The sequence below is a fragment of the Sturnus vulgaris genome, chromosome 19 (genome assembly GCF_052056855.1).
Source record: "Sturnus vulgaris isolate bStuVul1 chromosome 19, bStuVul1.hap1, whole genome shotgun sequence".
NCBI lineage: Eukaryota > Metazoa > Chordata > Aves > Passeriformes > Sturnidae > Sturnus > Sturnus vulgaris.
Genome location: NC_142261.1, coordinates 3,306,253 through 3,333,483, shown reverse-complemented (window position 1 = coordinate 3,333,483; position 27,231 = coordinate 3,306,253). Strand labels below are relative to the sequence as shown.

Here is a 27,231-nt window from a genome sequence, read left to right as displayed (position 1 = left end):
GGCACCGCGTTCCCCCCCCGCTCCCCCCTCAGCGCCACATCCGGGCACCCGCAGTGAGGGCGGGCGGGGCCGCGCGCGATCGCTGTGGCCGCGCAGCCGAGGGAGGTCGGTCCGTGCGAAGACGTTGCTGAGGGCCGGTGGCCCGGGCGCTCGGTCATGGCGGTAAGCGGCGGTCGCTGCCGGGGATTTGAGGCGGGGGTGGCGGGGAAGGCGCTGGGGGGGGAGCAGAGCCCGGGAGGGCCGGGTCGGGAGCCGTGTGCGCGGAGACACAAAATGGCGCCCGCCGCGCCTTCGGCTGCGGCGCCATGATGGGCTCGGGGAGGAGCGGCCGCGCTGCGCCCACCGCTTCAATCCCCGTCTCCAGAAGTTTCTGTTTCGTTCCTCGGGGCTTGGAGAGAGGAGAAGACTCCCTGGGACTGAGCCCTGGTGGTTCCATGGCTTTGGGGGGAAGCGCTCTGGCCGTACTGGCGTTTCTCATGGCGACTGTGGGGCGAAGCTTCTCCGTGAGGGGAGCGACTTGGTGTCTGTGCCATGTTAATTTTTTGTTTCTCTCGTTTTCTGAGCCCTTTTTCTTTGTGTTTGGTCCCAGGCTTTTTTGCGTTCAATTAATTCGCTCATATCCTTCTTTTTTATGGTTAATAGCGATGGGAAATGGCTTTGCTGTAGTTATCACTGCCCTTCACGTTCAATCAGGGTCTAAGTGCGGCTTTATTTTCTCTGAAAGAATTCTGTGATCTGGTAACGTATGAAGGTATTTCACCCCTAGCTGGGTTTAAGAGTTAGTAAGAGTTATCAGAGAGTTAACTTGATGTGGTTAATTTTTTCAAAAGTTGGTAAATAGTTTTGATTGTTAAAAAACCCCAGGAAGAAAAAAACTAACAAACAAACAGGGCTTGAAAGTGATAAAATTCTTCAGAGTTGACTTAAAGCATTTTGCAATATCTAGTCTGGTATTTAAAGTTCTTGTCTCGAAAGTTTGACTAGTGGTGAAACAGAACAGGGGGACTGTAAACTTCTGGAGAATTCTTTTTTAATGATTTTTTTTTTCGTTGTTGTTACATAACTTAACTCTGATAAGAGCATGATACCTTTTTCTGTAAAAGGACTTTAATTACATACTTTGATTTTTCACTTAGATGAAAGATACTGCTGCTATATTTAGAAGTTCCTCTAAAGTGTAGGTGAGCAGCTTATTCAAGGTAACACCGAGCCTGTGGCCAGTCTGAGAACTGAGAATAATCTCAGTGAATTCTGTCAGGTTTTTAATTGCTGTTCTTCTTTGTAGCGCAGAGATTTCCCTCAGGTGTAGAGCACAGGGGCACTAATGAGCAGCACTGTGTAAATAATGAGATTGGTAGCCTTGGAAAATATGGCAGTGGGCTCAGTTTCACTTGGCCTAGTGTGTTTTAAATCCCAGTTAATTTACACTCATAGCTGGTATTCTCCTTCTCGAGTAACTTCAAAATGTAAGCAGTAGTAGCTGAAATATAAATCCAAATATTTACCTGTAGCATGTCATGAAGAAAGTCTGCCATTAGCATACAGTGTATTAATGACAATTTGGAATATCTTTTGTGGTTTAGGAAAAAGTAACTGCATTGTCTTCAGAGCAATGGATATTAATGAACATTTGAGAGGTTTTCCCGTGTTTTGTTCAGTTTGCAGACTGTTCTGCCAGTTGCAGCTGGATAACTGCAAGTTCAAGTTCTCTGCTACATTAAATTGTCTTCCTCAATAGCAATTCTGGGCCAAATGATGTCCCGAGTGACATCTTCTGCAGCCCCACGTTGTCCAGAAGGTTTGGACAGAGGAGATCAGAGCAAGAGCAGTGAGCCTGTAAAATCATTAATGAAAGCACATTCACCTTCTCAGTGTGTGCTTTTTCACTCTGTTCTTCTCAGTGCATTGTACACCAGTTGTACTCATTTACCTCTCACACACTCAGTCACAGAATATCTTGATTTCACTAAATCAATTTTTTGATTTAATCCTCCTAGGTGATGCTTTAGGAGTGGAAGGAACATCTTGGTTTTCATTATCAGAAAAAAAATGTGATCTTGGGATAGGGGTAGTGACCTGTGTGTGCTCTCATACAAATAAATATTTTTGCAGAGATGCTCTTGAGGTGTTTCCTCATTCCATAGTGACCTGTCTCACTGTCACACCTTACTGCATTTCCCCTCTGAGTTCATTCCATGCTTCAGAGCACTCTGGGGATCTTGTGCTGTGCCTCAGTAATGCCCAAAGTTGTCAGGTCACTCAGATCTGTTGGGATAGCCTTGGCCTTAAGTTCCTGGTCATGGAAATGCCAAAAAGTGGTTGACCTACAAACACCATTTAGAGAAAACTCAGAGTTTAGTGTTACTGATACTCTTAGAAGTACACGGAAAAAGTAAAGAACAGTTTAACAAAGTGAGAGAGCAAAATGTGAACTTTATATCACTTCTCTTTATTAAAATCTTCACAAATCAATCTACATGCTGTTGCACAGTTCACTGCAAGTCTGTAAAGCTGTTGCCCGAGCATGAGGTGAAAAGAGTATTGTCTTTACAAAAAAAATAAATTAGATATATCTGCAAAGGGAGCACGAGGTAAATTGCTTTTTTTCTTGGTTTTCAGTCCTAAGCTTCTGTTTCTTAAAAATTCTGTCCTCATGTGTAGGGTAGTGATACAGAACGAGATGGAGTAGCCCCAGAAAAATCCTCTCCAGAAAGAGAGAAGAAAAAGGAACAGTCAGATGCCTCCAGTTCTCCCAGAACATCAAAGCATCATTACTCGAGATCACGCTCACGGTCAAGGGAAAGAAGACGAAAGTCAGGTATGGTCTTGGTGGGAGCAAATTGCTTGTAAAGCTGAATTCTCTGAGAAGCAATTTTGACAAAAATAGGCTGACTTAGTTCTAGTAACTTGTTAGATTTGGGAGAAAATGGATCTGCTAACTTTTGGGGTGTATCCTAAATACTGAAACTGCAGAGGGAAAAGGTCTTATCACTGTTGAGGGGATCAGGGACAGGGAGACACGGTCAGACCACACCAAACAGGAAACTGTCCCATTTTGTTTCCTTTTGATTAGATAAGCATCGACTGGGATACTTTTGCATAGTTACAGCAAGAATAAGGTTATGTGGCAGAAGAACATGATTGGAGTATGGTGTGGGTTAGTTTTTCACTGTTAGTTTTGGAGCTTAAACAAATGCAAAACACTGGGACTAACAGCCAGGGTTTGCTTTCTGCAATAGATATTCAAATAATGCTGTTTGCTTTTTAAATCTTGACTTGAAGGGATGGAATAATTGAAAAGAGCTAGAAAGATTATACCTAGGTGATCTCTTTATCTTGGTAAATGACAGTAAATGTTTTTCTCTCCAGATACTGAAGGAAGAAAACACAGAAGCCGCAGCAGAAGCAAAGAGGTAATTAACACTTTGTAGCGTTTAGGTAATTGTACTTCTTAAAAAGTATCTTGTAGTAATGCACATATGTGTAAACTTTTATAAATGACTTTATGGTAAGTACCAGAAATTGAAAACTTTAAACTTAAAAATGGATATGGAGAGCCTTTCATAGTGAAGCATGATTGCAGCCATCATGTTGACAAGGTAATAGTTTTATAGAAAATGCTTTCAGAAACTAGTAACTTAATTTCTTTCTTTTTTAAAATTTTTTTTTTATTTTTTAAATTTTTGTGGAAACAGCCAAAAGAGAGAGTTCGTGTGGAGAAGTAGAATGGTGTTCTTGATCACTTTTACAGAGCTTCCATTATCCAAAAGCCTTGGGTGGCTTTGTTCCTGGACAGTGTTCAGGACTTTGAATAATACATACCTGTCTACTTAGGTGTGTTAAAAATAATTCCCCACCGGACTGAGCTCTGTTTATTACATCCTTTAATTGTAAAGGCTGTCATAGCTTGGCAAACAAGCTGAGTCAGCTGGAAATGTGACAGTAGCAGCAAAAATTTCAGAGGGCTGTCTCTTAAGATAAATGAATAAGTGTGAGTGTGAATATACAGGGGAGTGAGAAGAGACAGCATCAATAATGCCTTAAAAATAACTGGCTCACACAGCAGAGAAGAGCTGAAACAAGCAAAGCAGGAGCATCAAAATAGTCATAAAGAAGCTTAAGCCATGTGGGGCAAGAGGCTGGGACAGATAAGACACTTTTTAACTTCAAACCTGGGTCAGGAACTTCTCCTTCCCCCATTCCAATGGAAGCTCTGTTAAAAAAAAAAAAAAAAAAAAAAAAGGAGGAAAGAAAAATCTAGGCGAGTTTTTGTGAAATTGAATAATTTATTGTTTAGCTCACATGATAACATTTCTATAATAAATCATACTCAGCGTGCTAATGCGCGAAGAGACTGAACTGAAGACGCTGCAGACTCAGATAGCAAAATTATAAGCCTACTTCATGATAAGGTAACTATTAGTCATTCAAACTCATATTTCCCTTAAAAATATCTTAAATCCGTTATGGGATATAATGGTGGTTTTATTACTAAGTGTGTGTCTGAAAGATGTGATTAAAAAAAATTTCTAAGACTCTTTTGAATTATTAAAAGAAAAAGTGTTTAAAATCCTGTCCAGTGCTTTGCCAGGCTGTTGGATCTAATCTTACACGATTTATTTAGCAGCTTTTAAGTTTTGCAGAGTGAACAGATGAGAAATGATCTCCCACAGTAGCTGTACTGTTGTCACTCATTTACAAGATTAAGCTCTCTGTAGCCTAAATGCTGAATATCAATAGTTCTTCTTAGTATGTATGTGAGAACAACTACTTACATAAATATATACTTAAAATTAGTGTACAGGTAACCTTAGATGTAACAATTGTTATTTTAAAGGAGCTAAGAATAAAATACTGTGAAACCAGGAAAATTATCTAATATTCTTGTTTATTTGAAGAACAATAATCAAATATACTTCGATACATATTAATGAAGAATTAGGCTTGAGCAAGTGGTATAAACCAATTACAGCATCTTCTCCAGACTCATTTGAGAGAGAGTTGTGATAGAAGAAAAGGTTTTATGAGTATTTAACAGATTTAGATAAACAAGAAAACCAAACAACTTTTCAATAATTGGGGTTTATCTAAAATGAATGTATCATGCTTAGTTTGTGACTTGAACAGAACATTATTTAAACAGAAGACTTAAGTGGGCTATGCTTTTGTAAGGATGTTGATGTCATGACTTAGTCTCTAAGAAAAGCACTGGCAAAAATCAGGCCTGACCTTGCTAAATATTTTTGGCATTGCAGCTATAAAAAGGAATCTTTTTTTTTTTTTTTTTTAAAAAGGCACTGCAGGAAGGAATTGCGGTATAGTGGAGCAGCATACCTGTAATTTAAAACTACTGTGGGAAGTCTGAGTGATGCATGTTCATTTGAAATACTAAAAATGGGATGTCAGCCATGTAAATTATCACTTTGCTTTGTAAAAACTGTTGGAAGTTACTGAAGAGAGTTTTGCTCTAGAAAATGATTACCTAACAATGACTAGAAGATTTTTTTGGTTTTCTAGGCAAAATAGTTTGTCTGGAACTACATGTGGATTTTAGTAACTTACTACGTGGAAGACTCAGGCAAATATTAAATAGTCACTGCAACTGTGTTTTTATATATGCATATTCATAAATTGTCAAGTTCTTTAAGATAGGTACTTAAGTGCTTGGAATGAAGACAGTAACTGAAAATGACAGGTTTTTTTGTTACAATGCTGTGAGTCTTAACATGGAAGCACTGTAAAGATACCTGGATGGATACCTTAAAAAATCCTTTATAGACAGTGGGAGGAGGGAAAAGGGGGAAAAATGATAGTGTGCTTTTTGCAACTTTGGGTAGTTGATGGCATTAGGTAAAGCAGCCGTGGCTCATGATTGAGTCACACTCCTAAGGTTACTAATGTTGCATCACAACTTAGCATTTTTATCTTCTGATACCCATACTAACTCTCTTTGTTGCACTATTTTCCTGAAAGAACCAACTTCTTCTTAAAACAGGCAAGAAGACATGAATCCAAAGAGAAGTCCTCCAAGAAGCACAAATCTGAAGACCACAATGACAAAGAGCATTCTTCTGACAAGGGAAGAGATAGCCTAAATTCATCTGAAAATGGTGAGGAGAGGCATAAACGCAAAGAGAGAAAGTCATCCAGAGGGAGGAGTCATTCCAGATCCAGGTCTCGGGACAGGTAAGTTATTACACGTGATTACTGTGTGAGTGCATTTCCAAAAGCCATGTTTGGAATTATTGTAGAATTCTATTCCTGACTTAGTGTAAAGCATCAGCTCATAGTGCATGTTTCAGTTTCCACTGAGTAGTGCATTTGTAGGTAGTTTTTTTGCAGATTGGTTCAAAATAAGATTACAAAATAGCACTAAGACTTTATATAGGGATGTTATAATTGGTGCAGAAAATACTGAACAGAATATTAAATGTATTTAATGTGTTGTCAGTGACAAGAAAGCAAATACACCTTATAGTGACATGGCTCTTTACCTCCTAAATCATGGGCTTCCTCAGAGGGAGTGCTGGCCAATCCTCCTTGCCTGGTGGCCTACCCAGCACGTTCTGAGGGTAGGAAAATTGCCTGGGACAAGCAGGCTGCTGCCAGCAGAACTTCTCCCTTTGTAACTGAGGGATGTGCAACAAACAGGGTAGCAAGGGACACGCTTTGGCTAATGACAGGATGTGAGTCACAAGCTGGAACTTGGGCACCTCTTCCCAAAGGTCTCAGGATACCATGGAGAGGAGCAGGGTTGTTTTGCCTTGGATTTAAGACTCTTATATCAGATTAGTTTGGCTGTTTGTTTTGAGATGTACACTTTAATGAACAACTGAAAACAGCATTGATGAGCATCGTTATTTACAGACGCTGTGCAGCTCAGTTGTGGCTGGTGCTGGGGCTTGGTTCCTTTCCCATTTCATCCCTTAGCCTGTTCTAGGCATGAGCATTTCCATGTGTAGTTTGCAGTGTCCCCACCCTGCCTGATGTATTGTTCTCTGTGGTGACGAGCCCATGTGTTAAGTCCTGAAGTACAAACTGCATTTGAGCACGAGAACACGTGTAAGAATTCGGGGCGTGTGTTTCAGACGTCATCGCAGTAGAAGTCGCGATAGGAAAAAATCCCGATCCCGCAGCAGAGAGAGAAAGCGACGCATCCGATCTCGCTCTAGATCAAGATCTAGACACAGACATAGAAGTAGAAGTAAAAGCAGAACTAGGAGCAGAAGCAGGTAAGTGTTACCTTCCATGTACGTGGTGATGTTTGGTTGGACATTGTGTGGTGGGCTGATGTGAAGGGTTTGCCAGTTAATGTCTGTTCAGTGCAGTTAAATGTGTTTTGGCTTTTTCTCAGCTGTACTGAGATTGGGTTCAGGACTGGGTGGTTTTCCTGGTCTTACAGAAACATTTGTCCTAGACAGCTGAAGTGTCTCAAGCTCTTGGCTTTGCATAGTGTGACTTCTAGATAGCAGTAGTGGGAAGAACTGAAGAATAAGATACAGGTGACCCTTTCCTGTTTTAGGTACAATAGTAGTGTGGTTGGCACACTGCTGTATTTATCCCTTCAGTTCGTGTACATAGGATAAAAGGAAAATTTGACTGGGAATCACTGGCTGTCAGAGCAGATACACAGATCAGAAGCTAATTCTGATCAGCTCCACAAAGTTAACTTAATTTTTCTGTGAAGTGGCAATTGGTGTGGTGTTAAGATAAATTTCGGTTTAGATGGGTTATTTCTGATGTGAATGTACTCTTCATTGTTAGTGATTACCAGCTTCTCTGTCAAGGTTCAGTTTGAGAATATTTCTCACGTTAATTTTTCTCCCCGAGTGCTTTCTTCTTTAAATTCTAGAAGCACTTGATCTAGACACGTACTGGCTTGGTCTGGGTCTGTTTGACAGAGCTAAGATTCCATATCTCACCTGGGATATACTGGAGTTGCCACTTCCATCACTGTACAGAAGTTAATATTTTTCAATACTGATAATGCATTCAGTATTTTGCTGTGGAGTCTTTGTATCACCTTTGCATTCTTAATGAGTTGTAAGATTTTCTCAATGGTGAAGCTGAAATACAACTTAATCACTGCTACAGATGTTTTGTTGAAAGTAGTTTCAATAAAAATCAGGGTCCCTGCAGAGCTGCAAGAAAGTGTTGACTGTTCCAGTTCTCTTAATAGTGTTTTCACCAGAATATTTTAAATTTTTCTATGACTGGTTATGACTACTCAGCATTACAGTGGAACATTGGAGTCTTAACAATCACACTCGTGTAATGCTGCAACATCCCTTGTGAAACTGTTCAGAAGACTTCCCTTTCTGAAGAAGTAGTTGAATTACGTGGTTTGTGTCATGTTTTTGGCAGGCACTTTCTACCAAACATTGAGCTGGGGTGAGTAGAGCTGGGTCTGCAGTTGGTACACGTTACTTGCATTTAATGGTATTTAAACTACATTCAGCATGTTGTGCAAGGCTTCAGCTCCCCATTTTTTCCAGTTACTGTAGATAATGTGCTCTGTTTAAAAGTCACTTTGAACATGGTGTGTAAAGGCTCCATGAAAACTTTGTGTCCCAGAATAGATTTTGGCTTCTGCAGTGGAATTCAAATTACCTGAAACATCAAATGTGGGAAGAAAATGTAAGGGATAGTCATAGCTTAGGAATTTCTCTAAGTGGAAACAGGCCTTGTGGGATGCTGGTGGACATACTGCAAGAATCATTTTAAGTACTGTTTTGTCTCACAGATCCTAGAGAATGGAAGTAAATGAGGCATAAATCTTTTTTATCTGGAGGTAGAACACTTCATCGAGTTCAGGGCTCAGACAAAGCCTGGAAAAGGAGGTGACTTACAGGGCAGTCCTCAAGGCAAACTCTGCACAAGCCACATTGTGGAAATCGACCCTGTTAAAACTCACCTGTGAAAGGAATTCCTTCATTCCTGACTTGTAGTTTTTGTTGTGTAACAGTGAGCAGGCTGTGACAGAAGCATTTGTAAATAGCAGAGCTTGACCTTCTCTTGATGGTTCTTTGCATAATCTCAAGCTCAGATTTTCAGGTGATCTGTCCTCATGGGCATTTAAAGCAATCCTTTGGCTTTTGAGTTTGTAGAACCTCCTGGCAGTTCTTTAGTGGTGTGGCTCTCATTAAATGCTAGGTGACACCAGCTGCTTGTTTCAAATGGAAATACTTCAATACAAAAGCTCAAATATTTATTTCCTTGATGTTTACCAGTGCAATAAAGCATCACAGACCAAAGACAAGACCAAACAACAATAGTCAGCACGGGGAAAAATGAAGGTATCTTTGAAACATGCATTACATCTTATCTCAGGAATGCAGATCTGTCACTTCCCAGTGCCTGAATCTGCATCTTGTCATCTTCTCTGAAAAGATAAGTCTTGCCTCCTTTGTATTCTACCAGATTTGTCATGTAAAGAAGGATCTTTTTGTAACTTCAGTCTGCATTTCATGATGTTTGTAGATGCTGCTCAGGTTGCAAACAGAAGAAAGAGAATATCTGAATGCCATGGAAAGTGGCTCTTGCCAAGTTAGCCATTATCCCCAGTTAGCTGTTGCCCCAAATGGGTGATAATAACATTTAAGTTAAAAAATAACAAAAACAGCTTTGTGCACGTCAACTTACTGGTTATGGCAAATGTGGGAAAAGTGTGAGTGGTATTTGCTGTAAATTAAGCTTTGTTGAGCACTTCCAGTGTCTGTGCATTCTTTGTTTGGAGCACCAGTGTCAGAGGCTTAAACTGGGATAAACCCTTCTCTCTTGTACTGTAGATAGTGATCCTGGCACAGAGAACTGCTGCTCATAGTACTTTTTATATGTGTTGAGTAGCTGTCGTTTAGATGGGATTAGATACAGATGTCCTAACACTGACTCCTGCTTGGAAGGAGGTGGGGAGAAGGTTAGTGAAGAAGAGTTGAACTGGAATGTTTTGGTATTTTGCTTAAAAACACATTTTAACTGGGTTCTTTTCAGATGGTCAGGCTCCAGGTAATTCATGCTTCAGCGTTCTCTTCCCAAGAGAAACCCAAGGAAAATCACATGTTCAGCTTAGCAGAATCCCTCAAAGCACATTTAGGGAAGAGTATACAGTGGGGAGAGTAATAGTAATTTCCTGAAGTACTATTGCACTTCTGAAATTGGGCCTCTTCAAAATGCTCCTTATTAACATAATTGCAGTGCTTTGAGGTCTCTTATGGTTTTAAAACATTCTTATAGCTTGATTAATTCAAGTTCTCTTGCAATTTTTACCCGATTTTTCTTAGGATTTAAAGTCTCTAGAGCAGATCTATTTGTGAGTATGAAAGAATAAATGAATACCCAGAATTGCACATTCTGCTACAGCTGGAAATCTTCAGTTTTAGTTCTGTATTCTTACAAGGCTACTGTTGTAGTATAAACTCGCTGAAAGCTTTCCAGCTCCAAATGAACCATAAAGCAAATTTTCAATGCTGTGATCAAATCTTTTATGAAATATTAAGCTGCATATGTACCTTCATTGTTTTAGCAACTGTTAAATTTGGTTACAGAGAGCGAAAGAAAAGAATTGAAAAGCCCCGAAGGTTCAGCAGGAGCCACAGCCGGAGTCCGAGCCCGCCGCCTTTCCGGGGACGAAACACAGCTATGGATGCACAGGAAGCCTTAGCCAGAAGGTCAGAAATCGTGGTGGTTTTAATCATATGTGACAAGAATAAGCTCCTGGTGTTGATTTTGCATGTCTAAATATTTTTATTTTCGTGTACCTCCAGGCTGGAAAGAGCAAAGAAATTACAAGAACAGAGAGAGAAGGAAATGGTTGAAAAACAGAAGCAACAGGAAATGGCTGCAGGTAGTGCTTGTGTATTAGATTAATTCTTGAAGAAAAGTGTGAGTGGAAGATAGATAGGCTTATGTTACAGGAGTGTTGCAGTCTTATCCAACAGTTGGACAGGTTGTCTTTAATTGTTAAAAAGAAACACAGCAAGAACTAGGAAATGTTAAAAAATCCAAAACTAAAAATAAGGAACAAAACCCCAACAAAAATGATTGAGATTTCTTATTACTTGCTAGTGTACAAGAAAAATGTATGTTGGGCTGTTACATGATTTTATGATGGTCATTGGGCTGCTACTTGCTCAGGGGTGTTTAAAACCACAAGGTGCATTAGCTTCATTTGTTTCTGTTTTACTAAAACTGGAGACATGTTCCTTAGTTGAGAAATCACATGAATTTTATAATGCATTTGTTATCTGTGCACTTCCAACTTCTATTGAATGGAAGTGGTTTTTGTTAGGTTCTGGGGCAGGTTGGTGATAGGGTTTTGTGTGTTGGGGTTGTTTCCCAAAGTCCCAAGTTCTTTCTAGCAAGTTCCCTTTGTTCCTCAGCGGCTGCAGCCACGGGAGGCTCCGTCATCAACGTCGCCGCTCTGCTGGCATCGGGGACACAAGTGACCCCTCAGATCGCCATGGCAGCTCAGATGGCAGCACTCCAGGCCAAGGCACTGGCAGAGACTGGCATAGCTGTGCCCAGCTATTACAACCCAGCAGCAGTGAACCCCATGAAATTTGCTGAGCAAGAGAAGAAGCGGAAGATGCTTTGGCAAGGCAAAAAGGAAGGGGTAATGTTGGCTTTTCTTACCTTCATTAACTCGTTTGGGGATATCTTGCACTCAGTTTAAGGATGCTGATGAGTTTTATTTCCACCTTTCTTATCTCATAGCAAGTTTTAATACCAACCTGAAGTAAAACTTCAGTAAAACTGGAAGTTGGACTTCGATGATCCTTGTGGGTCCCTTCCAACTAAGAATATTCTGTGATTTAGGAGTGAAAGGACTAGGGTCATTAGTCCTTCAGTGATAAATAGTTGTGACACAAGACTCAAGGAAATCCCAAATGTCATAAAGCTTCAGAGGTATAGTCGGATCTTAGTGTTATTTTTGTGAGTTTACCTACAACTTGCAGCTATACATCAAATCCAGATGCTCTCCCTTTGCTGGGAAGGGATGGCTAAAGTATGGAATGAATAACCTCTTTTTGGCACTGTAGAGATTTTTCATGTGGTGGTTGTGTCCTCTCCAATTGCAGATTTCAAAGACCAGTCTGTCGACCTTGCTGGTAACTTTTCAGGAGCAGAATAATGCAATATTAACCCTAACAAAAGTCGTAAATACAAATAAGCCTTCAGGCTTTTGTGCTCTTGTCAAATTTGCCTTTGCAATTAGTGAAATAAGAACAGCACCTCTGGCAGTTGCTTTTTCTGAAAATTTTTGGATTTCAGTGGAGCTTTTGCCTGCTGGTACTGTGGAAAAAATGGCTGCTTTAATATTTGTATTTTTGTCTTTTGTTACTCTGGTATTAGAAGTGTTTGTTGGGCTGGTTTCCATCTTGCAGCAGTTACACAACAAGCTCTCTTACCTTTCCAGACTGCTCGACAAGATGTGGAAAACAAGCCCAGTTCCCATGGCAATGGTGGGAGACAAAAGGGAGGGAGGGCAGGAGAACCCTGAATGCTCTCTGGGCACTTCTTCCTGAATTATGCTCTATATTGATTAGTTGCAATAAACAAATTCATTTTTCCATAATTTACTTCAAGCTTGAATTCCAACCTTTTGAAGTTTCAAAGGAAGGAACATAGCTGTGTTTTGGACACAGAGGTTAGGTAGGCTTCCCTCCCAAAGAGCTCCTGTGAGGATGCTGCAGGAGCAATGGCAGACTTGGAAACCTTTTACCTCCAGCTCTGGTACAGATGGGCTTTGTCTTTAGCACTGCTCCTTTGCTTGCTGCTCTATTGTGCTGTTAATGGAATGTTATGTAAAAAGGTGACGTGTTTTTTTGGTTTTTTTTTTTTTTAATCTGAACAGGATAAATCACAGTCTGCAGAAATATGGGAAAAACTAAATTTTGGAAACAAGGACCAAAATGTCAAATTCAGAAAACTGATGGGCATTAAGGTAAAGAATTCTGAATATACAATTAAGTTTATTAATTGTAGGATAATGATTTAACTTTTAATAAGCTAACCTGATGTAATTAAGAGCTTTTAAGTATTTATTAAGTTCAGAAGCAGCATCTAAATCTGAATTAAATTCAACTGGGAAAAGGCCTGTGTGTGTTTCTTGACACAGAAAATCTGCTCTAGAATGTTGCAGCAATAAACCCAAATGCTTGAATTCTTACTCCTGTAAAAATGAGTGAAGCTCACTTGCCCACAGTTGATGTTTGTGTTGTGTTTCCAGAGCGAGGATGAAGCTGGCTGCAGTTCCGTGGATGAGGAGAGTTACAAAACACTGAAGCAGCAGGAGGAGGTGTTCAGAAATCTGGATGCACAGTATGAAATGGCGAGATCACAGACTCACACGCAAAGAGGAATGGGATTGGGGTTCACATCTTCCATGCGAGGAATGGATGCAGTTTGAAAAATGGAAAAAAAAAAAAAAAAAAAACAAAACGAAAAAGGCTGTTTTGAAGTTTGGGACTGTGGAAGGTTCTTGTTCACATGTTGGGTCCTTGTTCACCAAAAAGCTAGCATTCTAGCTTGCATGGGTGTTGCATTGACTTTAATTTATTGAAAAATACAATTTTTTTTGTAAATATCAGATTAGTGATACTGGTGTTAGTGTTGTAATCAGGTTATACCCACTTCCATTAAACTTGACAGAACTAGAGGAGGACAGTATTTTTTAGTTAAAGTTCTACTTTTCAAACCAAGCAGCAGATGGGATGAACTCATACATGGATATTTCGTGTCCACTGTCTTGTGTACTTTTGTACTTTAACCTTGTACAGTTATTTTCAATTCTTGAAACATGAAAGAAACATTGTGTAGATGTTATTTAGCGGTCTGGGCCAATAGGCACATAATCCAGTGCAGAAAAACTGGTTAATAATAAAGACATTTTTTTTCTCTAAAGTTATATAGTAATTTTTCTTTTGGGCTGAACTTCCGTAAGCCAGTTAGGAGAAGGGAAAGCTTAAGGAGGTTTTGCTTTGGTTCTTTTGAATTAGGATTTGCCTAAAATACTGCAGTGAGGGGCCTTGCTGCACACATCCTACTTCAGATATTTTTGTCCTGCACGCTGCTGCTGCCCCATCTCTCTTCACCGCTCACCTCTTCTCAGAAGAGGAAGAAAAACTCCAAAACCGGGAGCGGTGCCGGTTCTGGAGGCAGGAGCGCGTCCTCCATTGTGAGTACGACAAGCGCTGCGGGGCTGGTTCCGCGACACGCCGCCTACACCTCCCAGCGTGCACCGCGCCTCGCAGCCACTTGCCTCTGTGGTTCGCCGCCGCGATGCACACTGGGAGTTGTAGTCCGCGGCGCGCGTCGTCCCTCCCGCCCAGCGCTTCCCGCCGCCCTTTGCCCTCCGCCCCGCCCTTCCTGCGGCGGCCAAGATGGCGGCGGAGGTGGACTTCGGGGACCGCGAGCTCTTCGGGCAGCTGGAGGGCGAGCCCGGGCCGCCCTCGCCGCCCGCCGTGGACGAGCCGGACCCGCTGCTGAAGCTCTACCAGCGGCTGCGCGATCGCGACGAGACGGTGCAGCGGCTGAGGGCGGAGAATATCCTGGCGGGAGAGGCAGGGCCCGCGCCGGGGCGGGGGAAGGCGGGCGCGCCGCTGCTGCTGCCGGTTCCCTTCCGGGCCAGCCGGTCCCGGCCCTCAGGGACGCTCCGGCTTCTCCCCGGGGCTCTGCGGGAAGGAGCCCTCGGTCTCCGCCGGGGCCCGAAGGGGGAGAGGACTGAGCTGGGCGGTGAGGGGAGCCCAGTGTGTGCTCCCATCCTCAGAGCACGTTTTCCATAGAAACTTTTATCCTCGGAGCGGCCGCTCCAGCTCAGCCCCGGGATGCGGGCACGGCTGCTGGAACGGCTGTCACTGAATCCCTGCCTTCTGCTTTTCCAGGGACAGCAGACAAAGTGTGTTCACTTTGACAATCCGTTTTATCGCAGCTACAGATAATTTCTAGTAGTTGAATTGTGACAGGTTTCCTAAAGGGTTTTTGGGTTTGCCGCTGCAGCAGAGTGGAATCTGAAATGTGTTATAATTTATTTCCCATTTACAAGCACATATGTGCTACCATTACCTTACTTTTGGTGATGATCACAGATATTTTAAAAATAAAATATTAATCTCTTCCTGCAATCATTGTATGTAAGGAATGGCGCTGCTCGGATTGTCATAGCTAGTCCTCTTTTTTAAAAATTTCTTTGTTTATTGTGTTTCTTCAGCAGTAGGTGGATTTTCAAATAATCCCGTGTGCAGTGAAAGGGAAGGACTGAAACCCTTTTCGTTGTTCTGTGAAATTCTTGCTTGGTGTGTTCTTGCTTGCTTTGGGTGTGGGTTTGTGTCTTCCAAAGAAAATCGTAGTCCTTAACAATAAGTTAACATCAGGAACTCAAAAGGAAGCTGAGAATTCTGACTCGCCCTAGGTATGTTAATGCTGACCTGAAACACTGAATTATATAAAGAGAATATACTTATTTATATGTGTGTATAAATAGAGTTTATCGAAGGTAAAAGCTGTCTGCAGTAACATCTGCTACATCTTATTTCCATGTCCCAATCCCTGCTCAGTGTTGGGCTTATAAAATTCCATTCCAGTTTCTGAAAAGTCTTTTGGAGTTGAATAGCAGGAATTCACTTGGTATTGCTTTAATTCTTACTTATTTTTGTGTTATCTTCTTAATGAAACTCACTTGGTCTTCAGGGAAACAATTTTAATGTAAAGTTCAGGAGTGAGGAAAAATTGCATTCAAATGCTTGAATGAATCTTAGAGAAGATTCTCTCTTAGAGAACTCTGTTCATACAGAATTAAATATTTCTGTAGTGTGGGAGTGTTTTGCTCTCCTTCCACCTCACACCAACCTTCTTTGCTCGAGAGGATAATTTCTGTTTAAGTGGATAGGAACTTCTTAAAAATACAGATTTTATATTGACCAAACCTTCCTCCCTCTGTGGGGTCCAGACTCAGCTGGGATAAGAGTGGTGGGGAATATTTACTGTACCCATTGTCTGTGTTCTCTGCTGTTCTAGTGGGATCTCAGTGGAAAACCCCAAAGTTGATGGACCTCTGCTGCAGATTTTATTTATGAACAATGTCATTACTAAGTAAGTATTTTCAAGAAAAAACAATTCTGACAGGAACTGTGCTGTGCCCAAATTGGGGATGTAGATTTTATTCAATAACATAAACTATTGAAGGGAGAGGAGAAGGGATAATGGCAGTACAACAGGAGTTCTGTTCATTAGCAATATCTGATTTTATCATGGAATGAAGGGTGACTTCCAGGAATTTGGAGTGAGTCTGAAGAGCAGTTTGAATTTCAGGAATGTTGTGGGTAAAAGATAAGAAATTAATCTTCCCTGCCTCTAAGTACATTTTTTGCTACACTCAGGTGCTGTCTAATAACAGATTGCATTTGTGTTGGTGGGGGTTGAGAGGGGGAGAAAAAAGAATTGAATTTTCCCCTTTTTAAAGTTATTTGGTAAATGCTAAATGCTTAAGAAAAGAGACATCTTCTCTTTGTTTCAGCCTTGCTCATGGTTTCATGTGTTTGTACTTCATCCTAGGCGGTATCATCAAGAAATTGAAGATTTTATTTATAGTTTAGTTCAAAAATATGAAGAGCAGAAGAAAAGTGAACAAGAAAAATCACATTTGAATGCTAAGCCACAGGTACCTTAAAACTCTGATTGTTATAAAATGCTTCTTCTCCATCTCTGTAATGGGAAAATTGAAATATTGCACTGTTAAACAGTAGCAAAAATCAAACCAAGCAGTTGTCAAACAAATGTACAACGGTTTGTTCCCAAAAAATAGAGCCCAGGACAAGGGAAAGATCCTTTTTGCCCACGAAAATGCTTCTTGGAAATTGTCCCTATTGAAATTTCAGTGAAAGAAAATAAGTTGGTTTAAATAATTAAGTAGAAAGCTTAATGAATCCTCTTCTGAGAGTATTTAGCCTAACTCTGAGGATATATAAGAAACCAAAAAAACAACAGAACCTGAAAATCTGCACTTTCTCCTCCTAGTTTAGAATTTAAATTCTAAACAGTCATTGTGGGTGAAAAGGTGGAATGGCACATTTCTCTCCCATCTTTCCCTCAGCTTTTTTGATGAGAATGAGAATTATGCAGTGTATTTGTCATCAGAGAAAGCCTTAGCAAGGAGCTGTGTCCTGCTTTGGGCAGTGGAAAGCTTCATGACTGATGTGGGAATCTCCATCCTGCTGTTGGTGAAAGGACAGAAGCTGAACCCCACATTCTCTGCCTTTTACATCATTCATTCAGGAGCTCTGTTAATTTAAATTAATATTTTTCTTTTCCCTGTCAGCCCTCCAGCGTTGTTTTGGAAGAGGATTGTAAAGGAACCAGCTCGAGTTCTGCTAAAAAAGTGAAAGAAGCTTTTAGTGTAAGTTTTTGAATGTTCACTTCCATGGTAGGTCTGACTCTTCATTCTCCACATTCAATGTACACTGCCATTAAAATAAGATGTACTATTATTACACTGATAAATGAAATTTAAATTCAGCATGGTTGGGCTACATCAGTGCAAAAAAATCTTATGTGTGCAGGTTTGGGCTTGTATTAATTGTAAATTCTTACAGAATGGGGAAAAAAGCCTGGAAGTATTTCAAGCAGTGTAAATGTATAGAAATGCTACCAATCTCACCTAAATACTGACACATTTCTGACAATTCTCTGACTTTTTTTCTACAGGTTGTAGGAAGTGTTCTGTATTTTACCAATTTTTGTCTTGATAAACTGGGACAGCCTATTTTAAATGAGAATCCACAGCTGACAGAAGGATGGGAAATACCTAAGTATCCTGTTTGCTAAAACACCTTTATTTTTTCTGTTTGTCAAATCCAAAGAATTCCAGTGGGTAAATTGAACTCAAATTCTCTTCAGTAGTTTGTGTGTTTCTATCAAAACCATACCAGTCATTATAGATGGGATGATTTAATGAGTCATTAATGGCTTTTTTTGTTCTAAACAAAGAAGTATTTTGATATCATTGACTTGCTGATTGCTTTCCTGAGAGTGAATGCCTAATTCCCATAAATACATCTTGTGAATTTAGGGATTTTCTTGGCCAGTCCCTCATCAGGTTTGGAATGACTGCTTGTTGCAGATTGAATAAGTATTCTTGCTCCATAAAATCCACTCTTTAGGAGAAGAAAAGGGCTTGGGAAACTCAAACATGCTGTAAAATTCTTTTTTTCCAAATATGGGAGCTAGAGAGAAAGTATTTTATAAAAATCTAATTATGGTATGCTCTGAACATGCATCCATTTTACAGTTGGTCCTTTATTGTTAATTAAAACCAATGTTATAAAAGTGGAATTGAGGGAAATGCTGAAAAAAGCTGGCAAATACTGAAATGTTTTTTGATATTGATGTCTTCTATGACAAAAGAAATTGGACAAGAAATTTCTCAAGTAACATCATCTCCCCAGGTTTCCAGTATTGCTTCTGTCCTGGAAAGACTCAGGACAAGAAGAAGTTTCAGAGTTCATTTCTGCAATATCCAGTTCTTAAGCTTGTCATCAAGGTCATGTCAGTGTTAAAAAATTACTTATATCTGAACATAAATTGCCAATTTACAATCTCCCAACCTCTGGATGAAGGAAATAGATGCCTAATGGGAATTTCTCCTAAAATGCCAAGTTAAGTGTGGCTGAACTGATTCTGAGGGAAATGGTTCATCAGGCACTGGCTTCTAAATGAGCAAAGTACTGCTCTCAGTGAATCTGTCATTTTGAAACTCTTATCAAAATGTGGTTTAATGAGATTGCTGTGAAGAATTTCAGAATTATTATCTGGAAATCTCTGCCTGTAAACAAAAGGGTTGTAGGTTTAGCAAGTGCTGATAAAATATTGGGTAGAAATTTGTAGAAGGAAACAGCATAAGTTTATAGCAAATAGATTATAGTAAATATCATTTTATAGTTTATACCCAGGACTTCATATCAAGGACCCATTTGTAACTTAATGCAGATGAGTCAGTGTTCTGTTCAAAGCACTATTAAGTTTTCATTGATATTTTAAACAAAATTGAAATTTTGCTTCATCCAGTAGCAATTCCTTATTGAAATCTAAAGATATCAGCAAGTTTTCAGCCAGATTCTCTCCCTAGATGGACAAGAAATACAAGTAAAACCCAAAAGGTTTGTATTATTCTTAAATATAAAGTTTTGAGCTGAAAAGTTCAGATGCACTCTGTGATTATTGCCCAGTGTCTTGGACATACTTGAGCAATGAGTATTTAAATTTAAATTAAATAAACCAGAGCTGAGCATTGCAGTTTTTTATTGAGTTTCTTTAGGAAGGGCCTAAAGTCAGTGTGTGAAAACTTCCTGAATTTTTATACTTACTTCTTCTTTTTCTTGTCTTTATAGTGATTGGTTTGTCACCCTTGCACTGGTGCTGTGTCATGGTTACTGCTCTGTAGAACAACTCCTGTTGTTGTTATTGTTGTTCTCTGCCTATTTGATAGATTTTTAAGACAGGCTGATGTGAGAGTTGATGGTGTACAGTTTATGGGAGGTCAGAAGTGAAGGGAATTCAGTTCCCAGCTGGAGTTACCTTGGACACTTGTGCCACACTTCTTGTCTCCACTTCTGGTTCCCATCCCAATGCAGTAAAAATTAATGTTCAGAAAATAAATCTTCCTCTCAAATCTTGGTATTTCACCCCAGTAACTTTGCACACTTTACAGTGTGCATGTAAAGGAAGATTTAAGTTGCAGCCAGCTGCAGTTCCATTCCAGGTTTTCAGTGCAGCTTCACAAAATGCATTACTTGAAACTGTGGGCCAGGACTTTCCAAAGAAATGGTTGTGCTCTACTGTTTGTTTTTGCTGGTGACTGATTCCCAGTATTGTGGAAGGGATCTGACCTCTGATAATACCATTTCCTATTTCCCTCTGCCCTTTCCTCATTTCCCATGTTCTCCTTAGCACTGTGAAATCAGCAGCATTCTCTATTTAAGCATTGATAGAAATTTAAGAGAAGCAGAAGACAGCACATGACATCAGCATTCATTGCTTTTTGGTTTTGTCTTTCTCAAGTGTAAGCCTCAAAATCTGTCAAGAATGAAAATAATGAGGAATATTGAACATTGCAAAGTTTTGCTTTCAGTTTTAATTTGTTGTGCATTTTTCAAGCAGGCCCAAACCTCATTGTTTCAATTGTGGTTCTGAAGATCATCAAATGAAGGACTGCCCAAAGGTAAAGTCACCAGTATTCCAAAGCCTGCTGCTCTCCAAGCTTTGTGTTGGGTGAAGGAGTGCATAAATTGTAAGTTGTCCAACTCTAAACTTCCCAATTGTATTATCTTTAAGCCACGAAATGCAGCTCGTATAAATGAGAAGAGAAAGGAGTTTTTGGAAGCTTGTGGTGGTGATTCGGGCAATCAGAATTTTCAGCAGCGTTACCATGCAGAAGAAGTAGAAGAGAGGTTTGGAAAATTTAAGCCAGGAGTAATTAGGTATCTCTTTTCTTTCCATTTGCTTTTTTGGAATACCTCTTCTGCCTTTGGAGTGCCAGATTTTAATTGCCAGAGTTCATTAAGTCCATCTGCTGCTCTTTACTATGAGTGTATTATGTTTGAATTTTCTAAATAGAATATGAATAAATTGCAGGGATATCTTTCAAATAAAAATTCACTGCTACCTTGACAGTCCTACCCTTCCTCTAATGGAGGGAGATAAATATTATTCTTTGACTTCTCAAATTGCAAATTTATTATGTTCCTCTTAAAAACGTATTCAAAAGTCTGCAAATTTTCAGCTGTGAGTGTCCCTTCCTCTCTATTCAGAATGTTCAGAGAAATCACAGTATTGTGTGGCAGTCTCCAAAAAAATCACCAGTAAATTCAGTGTCAAGGTCCACCCTTCCTGTTGATAGCTGCAGTCAAGGCCATGAGTCAGAAGGAGCAGGTCAAGTGGGTTATTCTTGGTGTAGAATTAAATCTAAAAAAGTGTTTAAGCATATCAGCGAGGCAACAAGTTATATTTCATATCAGAGCTGATTTTCATCTAGAGTTACTATATCTGAGGTTGAAATGCAACCCAACACAGTCTGACCTAAAACTCCACAAAATATTCACAGCCTTTTGTCAGTAACGAAGGGGAATTATTTTTCTGGGTGACGTTTTGTTCTTTGTTTGTTTTCTCGGCTCAGCGGGGTCCTTCAGGACGCCCTGGGTGTGACAGACAAGAGCCTGCCCCCGTTCATTTACCGCATGCGGCAGCTGGGCTACCCCCCGGGCTGGCTCAAGGAGGCCGAGATGGAGCACTCGGGACTGGCTCTGTACGATGGCAAAGGTGAGCACTGCGGGGCTGGAATGCAGCTTTACTGTGAGCCTGTGTGCTGGCTGCACCCTGCTCAGCACGTCATAAAATCGCTGCTTTGTAAACCTTCATCGTCTTCGTGGAAGGGGGAGAAAGTTGAAAACTGATTTATTTTATTAATGTGATCATGCAGGTTTTTTATCAGCTGTGATGTGACAACAGAACGAGTTCCATAAGAGTTGCATTGCAAAAGTGGGATTTCACTGTTAGAACCTGGAGTTGTAAAACTGCAAGACTTGCAAATCTCTTATTGTCCAATTTTCTCTCCCTTCTCTTACATGTTATGAAAGAAGCCATAGTCCTCAATAAATTACTCTTACATAGGAACAAAACCACCAGCAAGAAAGCAACACATTTCTTGGAACCCAGTTTAAGTAATTTACCATCTTTTTGCTAATGACCATGATTTATGCTGCATCTCACAACAGTCCTGATGCCAAATTCTGAAGGTAGCAATGAGGAGCAGTTGTGTGGGAATACCCAGTTGAGTTTCTGGGTAGGGTTCATGCAGTATCTGATGGATTTGGTCACTGTTCCTGCCTCTGGGGATTTCAAAACCTTCTATCAATACTTACATTCAAACCTCTGTTTTAACATCAATAATAATTTTATTCTGTTGTAGGTGAAGTTGAAGCAGAAGATGGCTCCTCTCCCCAGCCCAGACGTATCACTTATGATGTGTCTAAGTTGGTCAATTATCCAGGCTTTAATATCTCCACTCCCAGTGGGATCCCAGATGTGAGTAGCTGTTCTCTGCCTTCTAAACATGTCGAGTGACAGGAATTGCTTTTAGCCAAAAGTTAATGTTTTGTATTCTGCATCTGAATTTCCTTTTAAGAGTCTCTTTTTAATCCTTTACTTTGGGGCTGAGGGTTGTAATTAATGGGACAACTGATGATTGTCATGATTCTTGTGCTTGGGTCTGACAGTGCTTCTGTGGGGATTGTTTCCATTATGAGACCAACAGGAGTCTGGAAGTGTTGTGGTTTATGTTTTAAGTTTGATATTTTTTAAACACAAAACTCCTTGGCTGTTTTTTCCATACATGTAAATTTCCTGAATGTTCTTGGAATATGAAAATCGCTGTGGGTGTTTCCATAAATACAATTTTGATCACAAAAAATAACATCACACCAGTCAGTGCACAACTTCTGCAAAGGTCAGTAACAACTGGAATTAAACAAGTCATAGCAGAAGAACCACATAGAGGGTGCCCTCTTAAGCACAGAGCACATAAGAAATCTCCTGTGGGTGCTGCACTTTTATCTTCAAAAGCATTTTAACCTCCTCTCAGTGAATTCCATCACTGATCTCAATGCCTGTGCATTAAAAAGAAGCACTTTACACCTTTACATTTGCCCATTTAGTGGCCTCCAAATGTATTTTTTCATTCAGTGTTATTAACCAAAGTTCTGTTATTAACTAACCCTATGCAATTATTTCTATTTTCTCTTTTTTTTTTTTCTTTTTGCTCTAGGAATGGCAGATGTTTGGCTCCATCCCCATGCAGCCATCTCAACAGAAGGATGTTTTTGCTCACTACCTTTCTAATTTTCAGGAGGTGAGTATATCTCCTTGTTACCAAAAAAACCCTAATGTTGTCTTTTAGTTAGTGTAGGTCATGCTGATTTCTTGCTTGTATCTTCTTTCTGCACAAGGGGACAGACTTTTTATTGACACTAGTGAGGGTGAAATGCTCATTTGGCTTACCTGTTTAAACAAAAAAAATGGCTTAATGTTTAAAATGAATTCAGTTATTTCATTTAATATAAACAGATCCCAGTTGTGCAAAGATTTTTAAGCAGTTTGGAAAAAAATTGCTATGAATTTACACAGCCTGGAAGTTCCAGACTCCCCAAATAAATGAGAAGCTTAGTTTCCATAGGCATGACATCCCTCAAATGTCAGTGTCTGTTTACACACTGGGTCCCTAAGTGATTGTGTAGTTACAAAATTGCTTTAATTCTTCCAGCTGGAAACATTACCCTGTATGGTATAATACTAATTCTTTTTGGTTTTGTGGATAATTTCTCTCCAGCCAAGTCCAAAATCCAGCAGCAAAAGGGCTGCACCTCAATCAAAGTCTCATCATTCCAAACGACCAAGAGAAGACAGTTCAGAGATAGCAGCAGCTGACATGGACCTGGATTCTGGTACAGTCATTCTGCTTTTTTTTATTTCCTAGTTTCAACTTTTATTTTCGACTTAACTTGCTCTGAATTGAAATGTGAAAGTTAAAAGGAGAAGCCAGTGTGTTAGCAGTCGTTTTGGTGGTAAGTAAAGGCTGCTGAGAGAGGCCAGCAGTGTCCTGCTGCAGTGACATTTGCTGTGATTGTCACTGTGGTTTTTGTATCTTCCAGTACCAAGCAGGAGGTTTCAGGTGTGCTCAGAGCAATTGCAATGTTATGTTAAAAATTCTGATCTCTTTACTTCAGGAGCATCCTAAAGAAACTTCTGTTAAGATCCCCAAATCCCTAAATATTTGGATGAAATAACATGAATTTGCAAGCTTACAGCTTCTTAAAAATGAGGCAAAGTCAAAGGGGGATTCGATGTTAAGTGTTAGAACAGCTGGAGAAACTTCTGGCTTTTCTTTTGAAATCTGCCATGAGGAATCCTTCAGTGTGTCTCAGTGTGGAATGGCTGGCAGAGTTAAAATCCCAAAAAACCATCATTTTGGTGGATATGAAAACCCTCACAAAGTTTGTTCTGTCTCAGCTGAAAACCAAGGATGAGAAGATGTAAATCTGGTATTTAATCAAAAAATTGGGACTTTGATTCTTTTCCTGGTCAGATTTCAGGTTCTAAAAGGTGTCTTTTCGTTCTTTCTAGATCTGGAAGGGGCACAGAGATCTCAAACTCCCAACAGTTTTCAGTTCCAACCTCCGCTGCCACCTGGATCTCCATCCATGTCCACTCCTCCTCCCGTGCCACGAGGGACACCCCCACTCACTCCCCCCCAGCCTTCCACACCCACCCACTCTCCCCTCCCCAGGACTGCTCCACCAGCAAACTCTGCCACGGATAGTCCTCAGCCCAAAATAGTGGACTCGGTCATGGATGAGGACACGCTGACCCTGGAAGAGCTGGAGGAGCAGCAGAGATTGATCTGGGCAGCTCTGGAGCAGGCAGAGAGCACAAACAGTGACTCTGATATTCCTGCTGACACACCTTTAACTGGGAATTCCCTTACATCATCACCAGCCAGGAATGAAGCAGATCTGGTTGCAGAAGTCAGGTCACCCGAGAAAGTGATCTCAGTGGAAACAGAGTTTTCTGACACCAGTGAGCAGATCCCAGAAAATGAACGTTCTCTACCCAGCCCCAATCTAGAGGACAGTTTGCTTGACTTGAAGGAAAATGCTGACAGTGCAGTTTCTGAAGGCCTGCTGGGTGAAACTCTGCCTGCTCCCAATCCTGAGGTGAATGAGGAGGAAAACACAGGTGGTAATAAAGTGCCCACAAGCACTGGATCATCTGTGAAAAAATCTGGATTTGTTCCTGACATGAGCAAGTTTGCTGCAGGCATCACACCATTTGAATTTGAAAATATGGCAGAATCAACTGGGGTTTATCTACGGATAAGAAGCCTGTTAAAAAATTCCCCAAGAAACCAACAAAAGAAAAAGACTTAAATCTTATCTGGTCTTTTGTTTTCTTATGTCCCAAATCCCTTCTGTTTCCCCCCCAGTTTTACAAACTCAGATAACCTCCCTCATCTTATGGAAAAGAGAAAATCTTGACAGATGCAGGTCTGCCCTATTCTTCCTTGGTATTGAAGTCAGTGCAGGTTTCCATCTTGACCAGGACCACCAATGCAGGCAAAAAATGTAGAATTTTCCCAAATTTCATGCTTTCACTAAGGAATAATAGGACTGATGATTTGTTAAGAGCATTTTATTTGCCAATACTCGAGACTCTAAAATGCAGAGTTTGTGGTTTGGTGTTCATTATTTTGGCTAAGATTTATATTGTCCTTGAGTTTCAGGTGGATTGGTGATTTTTTTAATATCTGTCCTTTGTACAATAATCTACACTTTATACATTTTGCTAATTATCCTGTAGATAAGTTTAATATATTCGGAACGTTTTTAAAAAGGTCTGATGTTAAGATTTCCCACATCAAAGTCCTGGCAATTGGAGGAAAATAATTGGGGATTACAGTGCTATTTTCACCATTTCAAGTATTTTTATAAATTATTTATGTGGGTCTGTTTTAATTGCCTCTGTATCTTTTGTAGCATCGTCCTTCATGTAAACTTGCCTGTACATACATGTTCGTGGTTGTCTACAGAGGTTTAATAAATGAGCTTTTAGCTAAAGAGCTTTTAATTGGAGTCCTAAAGCAGCAAAATGCTGATTTTTGAAAATCAGCTGCTGAAGAAAATTGGGAAAACAAGCTGAGCAAAATGAGGATGAGTATAGTGAAATATTTTAGGGACTGTTGGCTTCAGGTTTTCTTCATCAAGAAACTTTAAAATTCTCTTAGCTACTTGAACAGAACCTTGCCATACCCGTTCAGTTTTCATAATCTGAGGAGCTCCCACTTCTGAATGCTTAGAAATGTTATAATCCTGCTGATTAATTGTTCTAACACTTTTTTTCTCCTCCTTGTCTCGGGAGGGACCTGTGGCTGCAGTGACTGTGCATTGTTCAGTTGCCAAGAGAGGGAGCCCTAAACTGATGTTGGGATTCCTTGGAGCTGGTAAAGTCCTTCCAGAAATGCAGGAAAAGTCTCCCCAGCCAAGTGTAAAGCAGAGTAAACCAAAGCATTTTCAAGTATCTGACAAAAAAACTTGGGAAGGGGATTGTCTGTAAGATAATGTTAGAGAGTGAACTTAATTCTTTCAGATTCTCAGCTTTGCAGTTGGTGCATATTGCACAAAGATCTTGAAAATAAATTATATTGGTACACTCTGCATTTGAATCTCTATGAGAACCCCAGGCTTTTTGCAGTTAGAGCTTTTATTTATTTGTCTTTCATTTTTTTTCTCCCTAAATTTTACAGGAAGGCAAAACCAAATCACCTTTATGTGTGAATTCTGAGAGGCTGAGAAATCTTTTTGCAGCATTTACCAGTTCAGTTTATTTGGTTGCACTTGGAAAGCAAGTCAAGGTAAATGTTCATCATATATTCTAAAATGAATGGCTTTTTTTCTTCCTAGTTTATAGGAGAAATAGTATTTTTATAACAGAAATGGACAACAAGATAATGTGCTGTTTCCACCTTCTACACACATTTAAAGAAAGCTTTGTTGGGAAGCTTATGGATGTCTGGCACTTTTTCCTCCTCCTTCCATGGAGTTAAAAGGCAGTAATGACAGTTTACAGGAGCTTTGTGTGCTGCCTCATTGCCACGTGGATGATAAAGGGATGCAGGGCAGGAGGTGATGATTGCCAGTGCACACCTTTGGGGTGTGTTGTGCTGCTCATACTTGAAACACGAAGTTCTCTCACCACACCTTAAAGATCAGTTTGTAATGGCTCTTAGGAAATGCTGCTGCCTGAGTAGGACATGCAGCCTAAACTAAAGGAGTGCCTGTGGTTTCTGTGAGCAAAGCAGAAGAATACACAAGATAAAAATCATCTTTATGTGCTTAGAACCTTTTAATGCTCAGTATGGTCCATCCTCAATCACCCTTCCACGTCATTAATTGGTCACAACAGATAAGCAAAGAGTTGTGACTAAAGTACTTTCATTTGTTATTTCTAAATGTTCCTGTAATGCTTTTTTTTCCCTTAAAATAATATTTTTGTGATATGTTTTGATCTCAGAATAGCAGGCAGGACTGTTGAATTTCTAGGTTTAATTTGAGTAATTTAATTTCAAATAAGGATAATCATACAAAATTCTCTGAGAGCACTCAGAGGTATCTTTTAAATTGTTCTTTTCAA

General features: G+C 40.1%; 2 protein-coding genes across 4 annotated transcripts; both read left to right on the top strand.

Annotated features, from left to right (window-relative positions):
- Positions 1 to 24: 24 nt before the first annotated feature.
- On the top strand, positions 25 to 13,902 carry RSRC2 (arginine and serine rich coiled-coil 2). 2 transcript variants are annotated; one of them, XM_088175986.1, is made up of 11 exons: positions 52 to 162; positions 2,662 to 2,818; positions 3,370 to 3,413; positions 4,335 to 4,412; positions 5,974 to 6,186; positions 7,089 to 7,232; positions 10,545 to 10,667; positions 10,764 to 10,843; positions 11,379 to 11,611; positions 12,854 to 12,943; positions 13,229 to 13,902. In XM_088175986.1, the coding sequence occupies exons 4-11, from the start codon at positions 4,405 to 4,407 to the stop codon at positions 13,406 to 13,408; spliced, it is 1,071 nt and encodes a 356-aa protein (XP_088032112.1). In that variant the 5' UTR covers positions 52 to 162; positions 2,662 to 2,818; positions 3,370 to 3,413; positions 4,335 to 4,404; the 3' UTR covers positions 13,409 to 13,902. The 2 variants fall into 2 exon arrangements, with proteins under 2 accessions (XP_014730542.1, XP_088032112.1); XM_014875056.2 differs by lacking the exon at positions 4,335 to 4,412 and having other exon boundaries at positions 25 to 162; positions 5,996 to 6,186.
- A 469-nt stretch (positions 13,903 to 14,371) lies between these two features.
- On the top strand, positions 14,372 to 25,658 carry ZCCHC8 (zinc finger CCHC-type containing 8). Of its 2 annotated transcripts, none has more exons than XM_088175985.1 (14): positions 14,372 to 14,546; positions 15,369 to 15,409; positions 16,015 to 16,089; positions 16,552 to 16,657; positions 17,315 to 17,392; positions 17,701 to 17,804; positions 19,086 to 19,151; positions 20,152 to 20,212; positions 20,326 to 20,471; positions 21,167 to 21,309; positions 21,959 to 22,074; positions 22,814 to 22,897; positions 23,375 to 23,489; positions 24,169 to 25,658. In XM_088175985.1, exons 1-14 carry the CDS (start codon positions 14,382 to 14,384, stop codon positions 24,969 to 24,971), a joined length of 2,103 nt encoding a protein of 700 aa, XP_088032111.1. In that variant the 5' UTR covers positions 14,372 to 14,381; the 3' UTR covers positions 24,972 to 25,658. The 2 variants fall into 2 exon arrangements, with proteins under 2 accessions (XP_088032111.1, XP_014730577.2); XM_014875091.2 differs by having other exon boundaries at positions 20,149 to 20,212.
- The last annotated feature ends 1,573 nt before the right edge of the window (positions 25,659 to 27,231 follow it).

Coding starts and splice junctions, on each gene's coding strand:
- RSRC2 (XM_014875056.2), top strand. Junction 6,187..7,088: donor AGATCCAGGTCTCGGGACAG/GTAAGTTATTAC, acceptor CGTGTGTTTCAG/ACGTCATCGCAGTAGAAGTC. Junction 7,233..10,544: donor AGAACTAGGAGCAGAAGCAG/GTAAGTGTTACC, acceptor ATTTGGTTACAG/AGAGCGAAAGAAAAGAATTG.
- ZCCHC8 (XM_014875091.2), top strand. CDS start 14,382: ATGGCGGCGGAGGTGGACTTCGGGGACCGCGAGCTCTTCGGGCAGCTG. Junction 20,472..21,166: donor TTTAAGCCAGGAGTAATTAG/GTATCTCTTTTC, acceptor TTCTCGGCTCAG/CGGGGTCCTTCAGGACGCCC. Junction 23,490..24,168: donor TGACATGGACCTGGATTCTG/GTACAGTCATTC, acceptor CGTTCTTTCTAG/ATCTGGAAGGGGCACAGAGA.